Below are 15218 nucleotides of genomic sequence, written 5' to 3' on the forward strand. Positions count from 1 at the left end.
AGAGGTTCAGGAGGGAGGGGACATGTGTATACCTATGGCTGATTCATGATGATGTATAAAAGATACCAACACAACATTGTAAAGCAATTATCCTCCAATTAAAAATAGATAAATTTTTAAAATATCACGAATGAGGATTTCTCTGGTAGTCCAGTGGCTAAGACTCTGTACTCCCAATGCAGGGGGCCCAGGTTGATCCCTGGTCAGGGAACGAGATCCTACCTGTTGCAACTAAGACTCAGTACACACAACTACTGAGCACTCTAGAGCCCACGAGCTGCAACTACTGAGCCCATGTGCCACAACTGAAGACCCTGGGCCCTAGAGCCTGTGCTCCACAAAAAGAGACGCGATCATGATGAGAAGCCTGCTCACCGTAATGGGAGAGTAGCCCCCACTCACCATAACTAGAGAAAAGCCCATGCAGCAACAAAGACCTAGCACAGCCAAAAATAAATAAATAATTAAAAAAAAGACTCAGCACAGCCAAATAAATTAAAATATTTTAAATAAATATATATCATGAGTGATTAGCAAAAAATATTTTTAAAAAATTTAATCCACCCCTTTTAGATATCTCTCATTTCATCAGACACTAAAAGGAATCTTTAAACTGATAGTTTTACTTCATGTACAACATTTCAGTAATTTAAATCATTAAGTCTTGACCTGATGTCTCACCTTTGAAATTCTGACCGCAGAAGGAGCTCCAGGAAAACCGGGAATACAGGTTTTAAATTCACTGATTTTGCTGAAAGGGCCTATTCCACAACCATTGATGGCAGCAACCCTGAATCTGTATCCTGTGCCTGGAACAAGATCTTGTTTCTTAAGTAAACTGTAGTCAGGTACGTCTGCATTTCCTATCTAAAATGTAATATATGCAAAAGTCAAAGAAAAGATGCAATTAATTATTTTTCATTGAATAACAAAACTTTTAAAGAATGAATTAAGTTTTAGGGTTGTAGTGCACATTATTTATTTTCCTCTTTCATATATGGAATGAACCCCCTCAAAACAAAAGTAAATAAGCCCATAAATTGGTGATTCTCATCCAGAGGAAAAGTGCCTTTCCAGTTGAGAGTCACTGGTTATAAAAAGAAATATAAAGGTATTTTGCACATCAAGAATACAGAGAAAAGAGAAAAAAACTAACCACTATTAACAAAGTAACAACTATCTCCATGTAAATTTAACTTGGAATAAAAGTCTCAGAAGATTTACTGTCAGTCTCAGAAGATTTACTGTCAGTCTAGCCAGGAATGATACCTTTTGGACATCAGCATGCAAGCTTGATAGAAAAGGAACAACTAGCATGCCAGCACAGAGCATTTAAAAAATTAATATTCAGCAGATACTGAATAAATATTAAATAACCAGATTGCATACTCTAGGTAGGAAGCTCATAACACCTACAACTTTCAAACAGTTTTTACATCACTACATCACTGTGAAACAGTGCCAACGTTTCATCCCATTTTTAAGGGAGTTACTTCATTTCACAGATGAGGAAACTGAGTCTCAGCGAGGTTAAACAAGTGATTTGTCCAAGGTCACACTGTCAAGTGCTGAAACTGATAACTCAAACTCAAGTTTACTATATGTTTCCTTCTTTTGGGAAAGACAGATAGCTACCAGGCCCTTAGATACAGGTATTTCCATATATATGAAATCAAACTATAGCCAGAAATTTTGTTAGGCATAATACTAACATAATATTAATCAGGATGTCTATTTTTGCTAAGAATTGGAAGATTCAATATGTAAAAGTGGGACACCAGAAAGTAGTATTAGAGAAACTAAAATATAATGATAAATGTTATATTCTCCATTTGTAAGATCTTTGGGAGATTCAAACCTGAATATCCATTTTGTTGGCAATTCCCTCTCTGCAATTCCCATTCCAGAAAAAAATTAGTTCAGTATGCTTTGGAGCTATTATCTGTTTCATAATTCTTAGAAGATTAATGTCTCTATCTATATAAGGTCCTCGCTGTATTCAATAGTGTTAAGGGCTTAACATTCTTAAATTATGAAATTGGGACTAACAAAAGTTCTAAGTTAAAAAAAAGTTCCGTTCTAAACTCTCCAGGTAACAACATTAGAGATACTTCAAGAAATCTTTATCTGTACTGGCCAGACTGTATCATTTATGACTCAAAATCCAGCCCAATGAGTGTATAAGACTTTTAAAAATAACCTGCTTGTGATATATTCTATAAACAGAGCCTTAAAAAAGAATACAATAACTAATATAAACTCTTAATTATAGGTACTAAACAGATCGCAATTTCACTCATTCAAATGTCCTGAATCAGGCTTACTTCTTAAAGTTCCACGTTTGAGGCTTATAACTAACAGTGTAGAAAACACATCAATAGCTACCTTTGAAATGCTTTGCTTCCCTTTTGGCAGCAAATAAAACTGGCTCACCAAAGCTGTATTATTTTTAAAAATTCCTACGTCACACCACTGTCGTTCTCCTGCTTTCACCATGGCCACCGGATTTGAAGGAGTCTCTTTCTAATTTCAGAGAAAGAAAAATTTATGAAGACTCTTACTGAACATACAAGAAATGCCAAGATTTAATAACTCCATGCAGTGATCTACAAGTACATATATGGGTAAACGCCACAACATTAATAGCTCATAAGTAAATAAACTCTTAACAGATTAGGTCAACTGACAGTGAGACAGGGATGCCAATTCAAACACAGGGAGTGACAGGCATTCTCCAAGTCAGTAGCTCTGTGCTATCAACCTAGCTGGAGTTAGCATGCTTTCCAATCAGTGACACGTTAAAATGCCAGCTGTTTTATAGAACATTGTCATTTCAGAGACTCTCTCAGAAAATGTAATAATCCCTTTAGTGTGACATTACAACTCACTCCAAAAGGAGCGAATAAGGAAAAATTCACTGCAAGCTGGCTTATTTCTAGATTCAAAAACAACTAGCAGAAATTCAGTGATCTTTGCACTTGAAATACCTGTGATTCTCCAAACCTAAAAGGAGAAAAAATGTTCAAAACTAAAATGCAATTTGAATATAATTTAGCATACACTAAAGAGGAGCAGATTAAACAGTTTGACATTTTTATCTTGCTTTAACAAATAAACTTCCTGTACCTTAAATTACTTTTAGTGATAAGTGAATTATACTTATCCTTTTTAAGCCCATCTTCTTTATAAATGAGACACTGTTTCCAGAAGCTCAAAACAAATATGTACTTCAGTTATTTACTTCTGTCTTAAATATATAACAGCAGAGGTACATGCTTATAATTCACAGTACTTCTTATTGAGGCTATCACACATGACAAAGTGAGCTAACCAGAAGAGTCTTAAAGGTTTTTAAAAGAGAAATAGCTTTAAACTTGTTAAAACGCTCTTCAACAACTTTTATAAAACAACTGGCTCCAATTGCAACTATAGATACCATTCCAACTGATGCACTGTAAAACAGATTTAAGAGAAAAAAATCATTTTAATAATTCTTCTTTGAGAAGAGTTTTTAGAACACTACTAGCACTTAACATTCTGGAAAGGTGAAAGCTGATGAAGGTAAAGACATGATCAAAATCCACAGAATCATGACAGAAAGAAAACTAAAACTACAGACTATTCTTGAAGGTTCTAAATGGTAAATGTTAGGTTAAATAAAAACTCTTGTTCATAGCAATAAAGTTGAAATGACTGATAATTTAAAAACATGCAAAACCACATATATGTATTATCCTCCTATTCATCCACTTGAGACAATCTTAGTATAATATTTGTGAGGCACATTCCTGGCATTTAAGTTTGGTACCAGGCAGACTAATTCTGGCCTTCCACCAAAAAATCCAATGTTAGAGATTATTAGGATATCCTACAGGTATGTCTGACTCCAGATTGCAATATTTTGTTGTTCTCCTATTAAGCAGCTAGCAATAAAACCATTCAAGTTTTATGTTCTATAACATGTCCTTTTATTCTTTAAATTGTTAAGTAATTTACATATATACATATATCTATGTATATACACACATTTCTGATTATGAAAGTTAACATTATAGAAAAAGACTGAAAACATAAAGTAAAAACTATCTTTGGCCCCACGACCTGAAGAAAATCATCTAGCACTGTAGTGTAGATTTGTGTGGACTCATGTGAGAATGTGAATGTATGTACTGTGTGTTTTTAATAAAATTGGGAATGCACTATATATATTATTTTTTTATCCAACTTTTTCCACTTAAGATTCTACTGTGAACATTTTTCTCTTTAAGCCTCCATTTTTCAATCTGTGTCAAGTAATTACTAAGAGGATACCCAAGAGCCTTTTCCTGAATTTAGGTTGAAGTTGCTCAGCATTTAAAGCGTCTTTAGCCACCTGTGCGCACGTCTCATCTCCAGGGCATATACTTACAGAAAACGGCATCGTGGCAGCGTGTGCCTCCACACGGCTTATCTTGGTTGCAGGTAGTGCACATGTTTCATCAACTAAAAATTAAACAATTCATCAGATAAGACTTATATAAGCACTGAGCAAACAGACACAGTAAAATATAACTTATAAATATGCAAAAATAGCCAGAGGGAGAAAAAAATCACAACAATTAGAAATATGGACCCTCTAACTTGAACTAATTCACAAAGCTCATTTTTCAAGGATTTGATGACTAGCTGGAACTTCAGAGAATGTTTGCCAAACATGAAATACAATTCCTATTGCAAAATCATAAAATAAGAATTTACAAAATCAGAAATTGATCAAGCTATAAAAACTGTTACTCCATAGCAGAGAACTAATCTTTTCTAAGAAAAAAAAGTTTTGCTGAATAAACTCATGGTAGGAAAGATAAAGTCTGATTGTATTACAGTGCAGCAGAGAATATATTATATAATGATTTTAAATGAAATGCCTTTATCTTTTTATATTCAATTCAATCCAAGATGAAATGCAATTCCCATCTGAAACAAATAAGTTTGCTGAATTTCTATACAAAAATGGCTCAAAATACAGTATGTGAAACACATTTCAAACCTTCAGCTTTGGTACTGAATGTTGTTAGTGAAGTTTCATCTTTAACAACTGCCCCATTTGTACTGGATGATTCAGTTTTAATGGTCTGCTGGGTTACCATAGTTTGTGCGCTGGAAACAGTACTGGATACAGAAGTTTCAGGGATTACTGTTCTTAAGTCCAGGCAACTACTTAGAACACCTATATTTGCTGAAGTGTGAGGACCTAAAATTAAACGGAAAAGATTAACTGTTAACAAATGAATATCTGCAAATAACTGCTGTATCTTAGAGTTCTTGTCACCCAATTCTAAGCATTTTCAATTTTAAAATCATTAAACGTGAACACCACAAATATCAGCCATATGACTTAACCATTAGGCATAAAATGTCAACGTTTAGAAAAATAAAATGCATCGTATCCATGGATGTCTAACTTCTCAGCTCCTTCCTCCATTCTAAACCCTGAATCACTGTTCTTAAACTCTTCTCAACGACAGATCAAATGGCCTTGCCTTCCATTTTAGGGAAAGAATGCTAGTGCACTGGGACGACCCAGAGGGATGGTATGGGGAGGGAGGAGGGAGGAGGGTTCAGGATGGGGAACACATGTATACCTGTGGCGGATTCATTTTGATATTTGGCAAAACTAATACAATTATGTAAAGTTTAAAAATAAAATAAAATTTTTAAAAAAATTAAAAAAAAAAAAGAAATAGAAGTCATCAGGCATGAATGCCACCCATTTTCTGCCTTCTCTTGTCCTAAACTAGAAATGTATTTATGACTGTGCCCAGCCTCTCTGTCTTCTCTTCCATTTCAGAAGATGACTTCTCCCCTAAGGTAAGTTTAATCTATTCTCTTGTGCTCTTGGTCCCATTCCTTCCCCTATATTTTGGGATCCTCTTTTATCAATCATTCCTTTCTCTTCAGGGTTTTCAAACTCTTCTGTGGAAGTTTTGGCCCTCAGTCTATACACATCATCAAGTCTTCTCCAGTCACCATCCTCCCTTGCTACTTTCCTTCAGAGCAGTCTACTTTCTTGACCACCCCAGTCTGATTGAGCACACCACTCTAAGGAAGTGGCTCTGACAAATGTCCAGGGATACTTAGCTTTAAGGGATACTGATCAATTTTCATTTACTTGACCTCTCTGTAATATAAACAATGCTGACCACATACTTTTTTTTGAAGTTGTTTCTGTCTATGACTTGTATTCACTCATGTATGCATCATAAATGTATAGTTATAAATTGTAATACCCACTACAGAGGTAAAAAAATATGATACCATTATAAATGTATAGTTATAAATGGTAATACCCACTACAGAGGTAAAAAATATGATACCATTTTTTTTGGTTCTTTGCCTAACCTTCTTGGGAAGCCTTTTTAATCTCTTTAGCTGACTTCTCTTGTTCAAATGACTCTTTAAATGCAGGTATTTTCCAAGCCCTATCTTGTCTCCCCTTGCATATTTCCCTGGTGCTTTAGCTACCATTTACAAATCATACATCTCTCAACTATGTATGTCCTAGGTACAGTGTCAGGTCCTGAGAATCCAGCAGTGAACAAGTCAGAGAAGGTCCTTGTTCTTGTGGATATCAGATATTCTTAACTTTGAAATTAGTATTTCCAGCCAAGAACTGCCTTCTAGACTCCAGACCTAAGTATCCAACTGTCCATTAGAAATCTTTACCAACATGTTCCTCAAGTGCCTCAAAAACAGCAAGTTCAAGGTTGAGCCTATCTTATTCCCAAATCTGTTCTTGCTTCTGTATTTCTTATCCTGATGAAGAGTATCATCATCCACTGAATATCCAACCCAGAAAACTGGGAGTCATGTTCGACTTGTTTTCATTTATCATATACAACCAGTTTCCTAGTCTAATAGGTGCTACTTTCTAAAAGTCTCTGAACTAATGTATTCTCTCCTCTCCATCTCACCCACTGCTTTAGTCTCTATGCATCTCTTTCTAACAAGTCTCCCAATCATCTCCTATAATAGCTCTTCCTGATGGTGAGGCTAGAATGTCCTTTCCAAAATAAAAAAACAAAAACTAATCGTGCCACTCTTTCACTTTTGAAAAATACCAGTTACTCCAACCTACGGAGGAAAAGCCCAATCTGCTCTTGTTAACCTGAGACTAGCTAGCCATTCATTTACATATTTGAATATCTACGATGTGCCAGATGCTGTCATTGTATAACCACTCGTTTCCCCATTTGCCTAATATTAATTTTATCCAAACTGCCTTATAAGTACGATTTAGAGTACATGATTTAGAGTACATTAGGATCCTAAAATCTCAAAGCTCATATTTGTTTTCAAGAATGTAAACTTCTTTACATGATGGACATAGAAAATCACTATAAAAATTTAAATTGATGTCTAGTACCAAGCTTTTATAATTCTGACCAAATGAGTCGCTTACATCAGCAAATCAACAAAACAAAGTCTCTCCTCTTCCACAAGTAATGAAATCAGAAAAACTATAGGAAACTATTTTTCTTGAATATTTTTATCTACCATGGATTCTTAAGGAAAAATGGAAATAAAAAGAATATTTGTCTTGTTATTTACTGAAGAGGGATTAGCTTTTTATTAACTGTCACAATTTTTTCAAATTAAAAATGAAGCCACATATTACTATGCCAGGGATATATCAGAATAAGATTTATAAAGTAATTTTAGATACTGAAATCAGAGGTAACATTTAATGTATCACAAATGATATCAGAATATTCAAATTAAAATCTTTTAAATATAAGAGCCATCAAATTATAAGCTGTTCCATGCATTCAACAAGCTAATCAACAATTCTCATACATGAACTATCCTTCTGAGGATAATACAGTTATTTGCTAAACAAATATTTATTTATTTATTTATTAAGTGACTACGATTTGTCAAGCATGGATCTGGGTGCTTGGGAAATATATGTGAACAAGACAGACAAAATCCTGACCCAAAATAAATAATTACAGATAGTTATAAGCACTAGGACAATAGAATAATGGAACAGTGACACTGAACACGCTGGCCAACCTCAAATGGCATACGAGAGTTTGCCTCATTTAAATTCTGTAGTTAATAACTAATCATCACTACTTAGGTAAGTTCTTGCTTGGTATCATGACATCATTTTAATTAGGGTTAATATAGTAATATATATCATCTTTTGAAACTGGATCCAAACTATGTAACATCTACTTTTTCAAAGACTCTAAAATTCTCTATCATTATTATAAAAAGCTTTAGCTTTATTTAAAATGCCATCTTTATACCTTCATTTTTCCTTAGCATATCCACCACACAACTATTATGATTAGAAGCATTAGCTGCCAAAGATGAATGCAAAGAGGCATTAGAATCAGTTGATGCTTTGATATCTGGTTTGTTTTTCACTGAAGTTCCTTTCACGGCTGTATGTTCAGATTTCACACTGTTCACTATATCACTGATCTACAAGAAAGAAAATAATTTATTGCAGTAAGTAATGTTCAATTAAATAGAAATATATGTAAAAACAAGCAAAACAATTTACAACTTAAATGCTTTTGAAAATAAATTCTCCAAAATATAAAATAGCTTAAATCATAGCCTTATATTATTCTTTAAATTTTATAATAGCTTAAGAAAACAATTTCTTTTCACTTAATATCCATTCTCAAAAGATCAGTTCTGAAGGGAAAAGGAACAGTAAATTTCCAGGGAATAAAATTTATATTTTACAAGTGGTAGCTAGTATTCAAGTAAATACGGACAAGCTAGACCAACCTAGACAGCATATTAAAAAGCAGAGACATTACTTTCCCAACAAAGGTCCCTCTAGTCAAAGCTATGTTTTTTCCAGTAGTCATGTATGGATATAAGAGTTGGGCCATAAAGAAGGCTGAGCGCCAAAGAATTGATGCTTTTGAACTTTTGTGTTGGAGAAGACTCTTGAGAGTCCCTTAGACTGCAAGGAGATCAAACCAGTCAATCCTAAAGGAGATCAGTGCTGAATATTCATTGGAAGGACTGATGGTGAAGCTGAAACTCTAATACTTTGGCCACCTGATGCAAAGCACTGACTGCTTGGAAAAGACACTGATGCTGGGAAAGACTGAAACTAGGAGGAGAAGGGGACGACAGAGGATGAGATGGTTGGATGGCATTACCAACTCGATGGACATGAGTTTGAGTAAGCTCCAGGAGTTGGTGATGGACAGGGAGGCCTGGTGTGCTACAGTCCATGGGGTCTCAAAGAGTTGGACATGACTAAGCGACTGAACTGAACTGAATAGGTGACAACTCCCAAGGTACTGAGTTTAACATTCTGGTCAAATTTTCTTAACAAGATTAGACATGTATACTAAAGATTTTGTGTGTGTGCTAAGTCACTCCAGTCATTGCCAACTCTTTGCAACCCCATGGACTGTAGCCTGCCAGGCTCCCCTGTCCATGGGATTCTCCAGGCAAGAATACTGGAGTGGGTTGCCATGCCCTCCTCCAGGGGATCTTCCCCACCTGGGGATCAGTGTCTCTTATGTCTCCTGCACTGGCAAGAAGATTCTTCACAACTATAGCACCACCTGAGTGGATAAGGAAATGGCAACCCACTCCAGTGTTCTTGCCTGGAGAATCCCAGGGACAGGGGAGCCTGGTGGGCTGCCGTCTATGGGGTCACACAGAGTCGGACACGACTGAAGTGACTTAGCAGCAGCAGCAGCACCACCACCTGGGAAGCCCTTACTAAAGATCTTTTGAATCCTAAAAGAAAAATCTGTTACATGAAACCTTCAAGCATACGAATTATTTTGTATGACTGAGTTTTCCATACAGGCATCAAGATTTAATACATACATATATCAATATTCTTCACCATTAAACATTTTAGATAGCAATCTTCCTAATCACCTGTTTATTTTCTTAAAGATACTATAATAAACACATTTAAACCTTTTGGTAATTCAAATCACCAATGTAAATATCAGTTATTATATAGCAATAACTTTAGGTCTGCTGAACCATAAAAGTGATCTGGCTTCATTCAAATACCCCAATATTTCCTGCCTCTTCTTAGTTATCTGTTTTTTGTTACTTTTCTGTCTCCATCTTTAATGTCAATTAGAACTATAGTCAATTATAATTTCTCATGGCTCAAAGGATACTTGTTCATAATATGCCCTCTGTGCTGGGCTCAGTCGTTCAGTCATGTGTGACTCTTTGCAACCGCATGGACTGTAGCCCGCCAGGCCCCTCTGGCCATGGGGCTTCTCCAGGCAGAATACTGGAGTGAGTAGCCATTCCTTTCTCCAGGGGATCTTCCCAACTCACATATTGAACCAGGGTCTCCTGCTTTGCAGGCAGATTCTTTATCAGCTGAGCTACCAGGGAAGCCCAATACACACTCTACCTCCATTCTAATTGATGGTGATTATGCTAGTGTTAATAAATGATGATGATGATATGCACAACCATTAGGGACCATTATACTACTTGATAGGCTCCATGATACATATTATAAAGTCTGAATCTCACTTAATTTTCACAAGAATTCTATAAATTGGATAATATCACCCTAGCTTATAAATGGAAAATAATGAGACTCAGAGATGTTAGATAACATACCCATGATCAAGTAGCCAGCAAGCAGCAAAGCAAGAATTTGACCTCAAGTTTATTTCACTATGAACTCCCCATGTCATACTATCTGAGAGTGAAGTGCAAAAAATGAGGCATGCCTTTATAAAGCAGAAAAGGCTGAAGCTAAGAGCCTGTAGATGGAAAGTCATGGACAGGTGAACCATTTTTGCTAAAGAGCCCAGAAAGGCTTGGAAATTGGAGGCATCAGGTTCTTTGGAGGCTGAAGTACAGAGTGGAAATAAACACCAGAGGACCATTGTATGGAAGACTATATAAACAGTGGTTGTATGGGGAGGGAGGTGGGAGGGAGATTCAAGAGGGAGGTGACATATGTATACCTATGGCTGATTCACGCTGACGTTTGGGAGAAACCAACACAATTCTATAAAGCAATTATCCTTCAATTAAAAATTAAATTTAAAACTTAAAAAAAAAGTAGTTGTAGCCCCAGCTCTGCTCTTCCAGTATACAAAGGCAAACAAATTCCACACCTCCATTCTAACTGAAGAAGGAAGGTAGGCACAAAGATTGAAATGGGAGGCTCTGGACTGTGGTACAGTATCTCTGGTGAGGCTGGAGAACAGGCAACCTACTGAAAATGGGGATTAAGTCTGTACACTGAACAGAGACATACCGCTTACCCTGCATTAAGCTCCAGGCTTAAAACCCGTAAGCAAGAGGCTGGAGAAGTCTCAGAGGAAACCCAATGGTCCAAGAGAAAAGATACTAGTATTTGTGGATTCTCACTCAGAAACCCTCCTTAAGGTCTACTAACCAAACATGCCCATATGCATAGAGCCACTATGGTCTGAATATTTGTGTCCCCTGCAATTATATGTTGAATCTAACCCCCAAGGTAATGGTATCAGAAAGCAGCACCTTTGGGCTGTGACTAGTGCCCTTATAAAAGTGGCCAAGAAAGATCAGTTGTTCCTTCCACCATGTGAGGATACAATGATAAGTTAGCAGTGTGCAACCCTGCAGAGGTTCCTTACCAGAACTCGACCATACAGGTGCCCTGATCTTGGACTTCCAGACTCCAGAAATGCAGGAAATAAATTTTTCTTGTTTATAAGCCATCTAGGCTATGGTATTTTGCTAGAGCAGACCAAATGGACTAAGACAGCCTCCAAGCTCCTTTTTAATGCCTCACTTTAAACATGAAAGGATACTAAGCATCACCAGACATTTGTTGACAGGCTCTAATATGGAAGTCCAAGACCAACTTTTTTTAAAGGGAGCTTGAAAAAAAGAAATAATGCTGAGAGCAGAATATAACTCAACCTTTTTTTAAAGAAGCATAATTCTTGAAGAGATAAGAGAGATATTATATTTTTGAAGCAAAAATAAAATGCCAGAAAAGAAAGAAAGAGTAGGATCAGGCTTTTAGAGAGTAACTATGTGGCTGAATATATTTAAAAATTGAATAAGAGATTTATAATACAAATGAAGAAACTTTTCAGAAAGCAGACCAGACAGAAGAAAAGATAGAAAATAAAAAGTTAAATCAGAGGATTAGTTCAGGAGTACCATCATTCAATAACAGGAGTAACAAAAAAAAGAGAATGTGGAAAGAAGAAATAATCAGTAATGAAAGCCCTAAGTTCCCAGAATGACACAGGCCATTGAAGGGACAGCACAGTGAATAAAGCAAAGACATACACTGTAAGGTACATCCTTGTTGAAATTTCTGAGAACTGGGGATTAAAATGAAACAATTAGGTCTCATGTAAATGATCAGGAATCCAAGTGGCATCCGACTTCTTAACAGCATCACTGAATGCTACAAGACAGTAGAAAAATGCCTTTCAGTTTCTCAGGAAAACATTTCCAATATAGAATTCTATAACACAGCCAAACTACCAACCAAATGTAAACAGAGAAGAGGCATTTTCAGATATGGAAGACCTTAAAAAGTTTACCTTTCATACTCCCTTTCTCAGGAAACTATTGGAGAATATCAAAAAAAGAGAATGACGTGAGATCAAGAAACATAGGCTCCAACACAGAAAAGAGATAAAAGAAGCTTACAATAAAAAACAAACGGGGACTTCCCTGGTGGCCCAGTGGTTAAGAAGTTGTCTGCAGGGGACATGGATTCAGTCTCTGGTCTGGGCAGATTCCACATGCTGTGGAGTAACTAAGCCTGTGTGCCACAGCTACTGCTGTGGCTTCTCTTGTTGAGGAGCACTGGCTCTGGGGAGCGCAGGCTTTGGTAGCTGTGGTGCACAGGCTTAATTGCCCTGCAGCGTGTGGAATCTTCCCAGACCAGGGATTGAACCCATGTCCCCTATATTGGCAGGCAAATTCTTTATGACTAATTCACACTGTTGTACAGCAGAAACCAACACATTGTAAAGAAATTTTCCTCCAATTAAAAAATAAGAAAAAAGGGGAGAGGAAAAAGAGCCCATGCACCACAACTGGAGAGCAGCCCTTACTAGCCACAACTAGAGAAAGGCTACATGCAGCAAAGAAGACCTAGCACAGCCAAAAATTTAAAAATAAATAAAATTTGTTTTTTAAAAAAGAAACAAATGGAAGTTTTAAGATTACAGCTGAGTAGCAGACTTAGAGAAGAATTAGTACAAACTAGAGCATCAAGACAGAGGTTTCTGTAGGGATGGTTATGGGGGCAAAGGGGTGGTAAAGAAAGAAAAAAGAAACTATATGTTCAAATATTTTGAGTTTTATTATTTTATTGGAAAATCAGAGTATGAATTAATGATAGGCAAGAAGAAAATCAAGCAAATGAAAGAGTAAGGCAGTTAACAATGCCAAGAAAAACAAAAAATTACATGAAAAAGGAACAATGTTCATAGCACATTACAGGGCTCAGCTCTGAGTATGTCATCATCACAATGTAAATATCACATAATGATTCAACTAAAAATATTATAAGTGCATGTGAAGAGAAAGGGGAGGAAACAGCAATATTTTAAGAGACAAAAAAAATCTTCATCTTCCATTATTGAAGACAATTGATCTAAAACTAGAAAGTCAGGAAGTGGCAGCACAAGGATTTTATTTATACGCATAAAGGTAGATACAGAAGAAAGATAAAATATTTGAAAGTAGTAGTTTCTAGAGAGGCAGGATCAAGAGCAAATAGGAACAGAGTAGGGGACTGTTGCTTTTTATTATAAACCTTGTAGTACCACCTAAATTTATTTTTTTTAATATATATGGTGTGTATGCTTATGTGTATATTAGCCTCTGATACTATGTGCAATGAGACTTCAATCTCCCAGCCAAGGGTTCTTAATTCAGGCTACTGTCACAATGATATGCAGAGCTTTCCTTAAAAACAGTTACCTGTTCATCATCTTAAAGATTCTGTTTCACTGGATCTGGGGAAAGGCATGGGAACCTGTGTTTATTTGTTTTTCATCTCAGAGGTGAATGTGATGTATAGCCATGGTTGAGACTCCCTATCCTAAGGTAATATAAAATATTAATAAAAACTGGCACTATAACCATAAACATTCATTTACCATTATACATTTTTTCAACTTACACTGTTAGGAATGATGCTATTACTGCCTTGTCTGTGAGGGTCCATCCTGACTCCTGTAGGAATAGGAAAGTTCAGACTGATATGCTATAAATAAACTTCCAAGAAAATATGTTACAATCAAATATTTTTAAAAGTTACATATTAAAGGTTTAAAAAGTAGTAACTATCAAAGTTTATCTGTTTTCTTAATAGTCTGCTTAATAGTTGATTTAAATCCTTTTTGGAAGAACATGTAAAATTAAATTTGCTTTTACTTTCCAAATGCCTGTTAGTTAAAAATATTTTTGAAAGCTGAAATATTTACAAAAACTAATTAAACAAGTATCATGTCAAATTAAGAAAGCACATCGAAATGAACTACAAAAAAAACATTCTACCCTACATATGTATGTGTTCTACTATATCATGATGGTAATACAGCCAAGTTTCAGAGTTGAAACATAGTTGATTTACCAGGTAGGAAACATCATAGCATAACATTTCTTAAACCAGATCTAATCACAAGCTTTTCTATAGTTATCTTTTTTTCATAAAGCATATGAGCATACATGCTCTAAGTGTGAAAATTATACTACCTTGCATATTTGGTGATGCTGAAGGATCTGATGATACAGCTTGGTATGGCAAGTCTGTATTCAACTGCAAAAGATAGCCCTCGACTGTAGGCACTTCATCCCATTTGACATGAAAAGAATTGGTAGTGGCTTTGATCAGTTGTACTTGTGATGGTGCCGGTGGTTTCTCTAAAGAACAAAACTGGATTAAGTATTTAAGTTTCAAATGTATCAACAGTTTCTCTATATAGTTTGTACAGACCTGGAATTCTGAAAACAATAAAAGCAATGAATATTTCATCTGTTCACTAAGAGGGAAAAAATTTACTCAGATAAGAAAAGCTATAGCAGGTCAAATGAAAATAATTTAGAGTTCTGATTCAATGTATTTATCTAATTACTTATGCAAATAAAACTACAAACAAAATAATCCAGGTCTAAGCTGAGTCACCAAATTAAAAAAAAAAATTAATCCTAGAAGAGGGGGGAAAACCAAGTACTTGACAGTTACA

General features: G+C 35.7%; 1 protein-coding gene across 2 annotated transcripts in view; it reads right to left on the bottom strand.

The window, feature by feature from the left end:
• Window positions 1-15218, bottom strand: part of HCFC2 (host cell factor C2) — a 50311-nt gene that overhangs the window by 11098 nt on the left and 23995 nt on the right. For both annotated transcript variants that reach the window (XM_027541935.1, XM_027541933.1), the window contains exons 8-14: window positions 14728-14895; window positions 14153-14205; window positions 8292-8469; window positions 5027-5230; window positions 4409-4482; window positions 2386-2523; window positions 682-867 (exon numbers count right to left, since the gene is read on the bottom strand). In XM_027541935.1, the coding sequence (XP_027397736.1) occupies window positions 682-867; window positions 2386-2523; window positions 4409-4482; window positions 5027-5230; window positions 8292-8469; window positions 14153-14205; window positions 14728-14895 (1001 nt within the window). The remainder of the gene's footprint in view (window positions 1-681; window positions 868-2385; window positions 2524-4408; window positions 4483-5026; window positions 5231-8291; window positions 8470-14152; window positions 14206-14727; window positions 14896-15218) is intronic.

The sequence above is a fragment of the Bos indicus x Bos taurus genome, chromosome 5, assembly GCF_003369695.1.
Source record: "Bos indicus x Bos taurus breed Angus x Brahman F1 hybrid chromosome 5, Bos_hybrid_MaternalHap_v2.0, whole genome shotgun sequence".
In the NCBI taxonomy this organism is placed as follows: domain Eukaryota; kingdom Metazoa; phylum Chordata; class Mammalia; order Artiodactyla; family Bovidae; genus Bos; species Bos indicus x Bos taurus.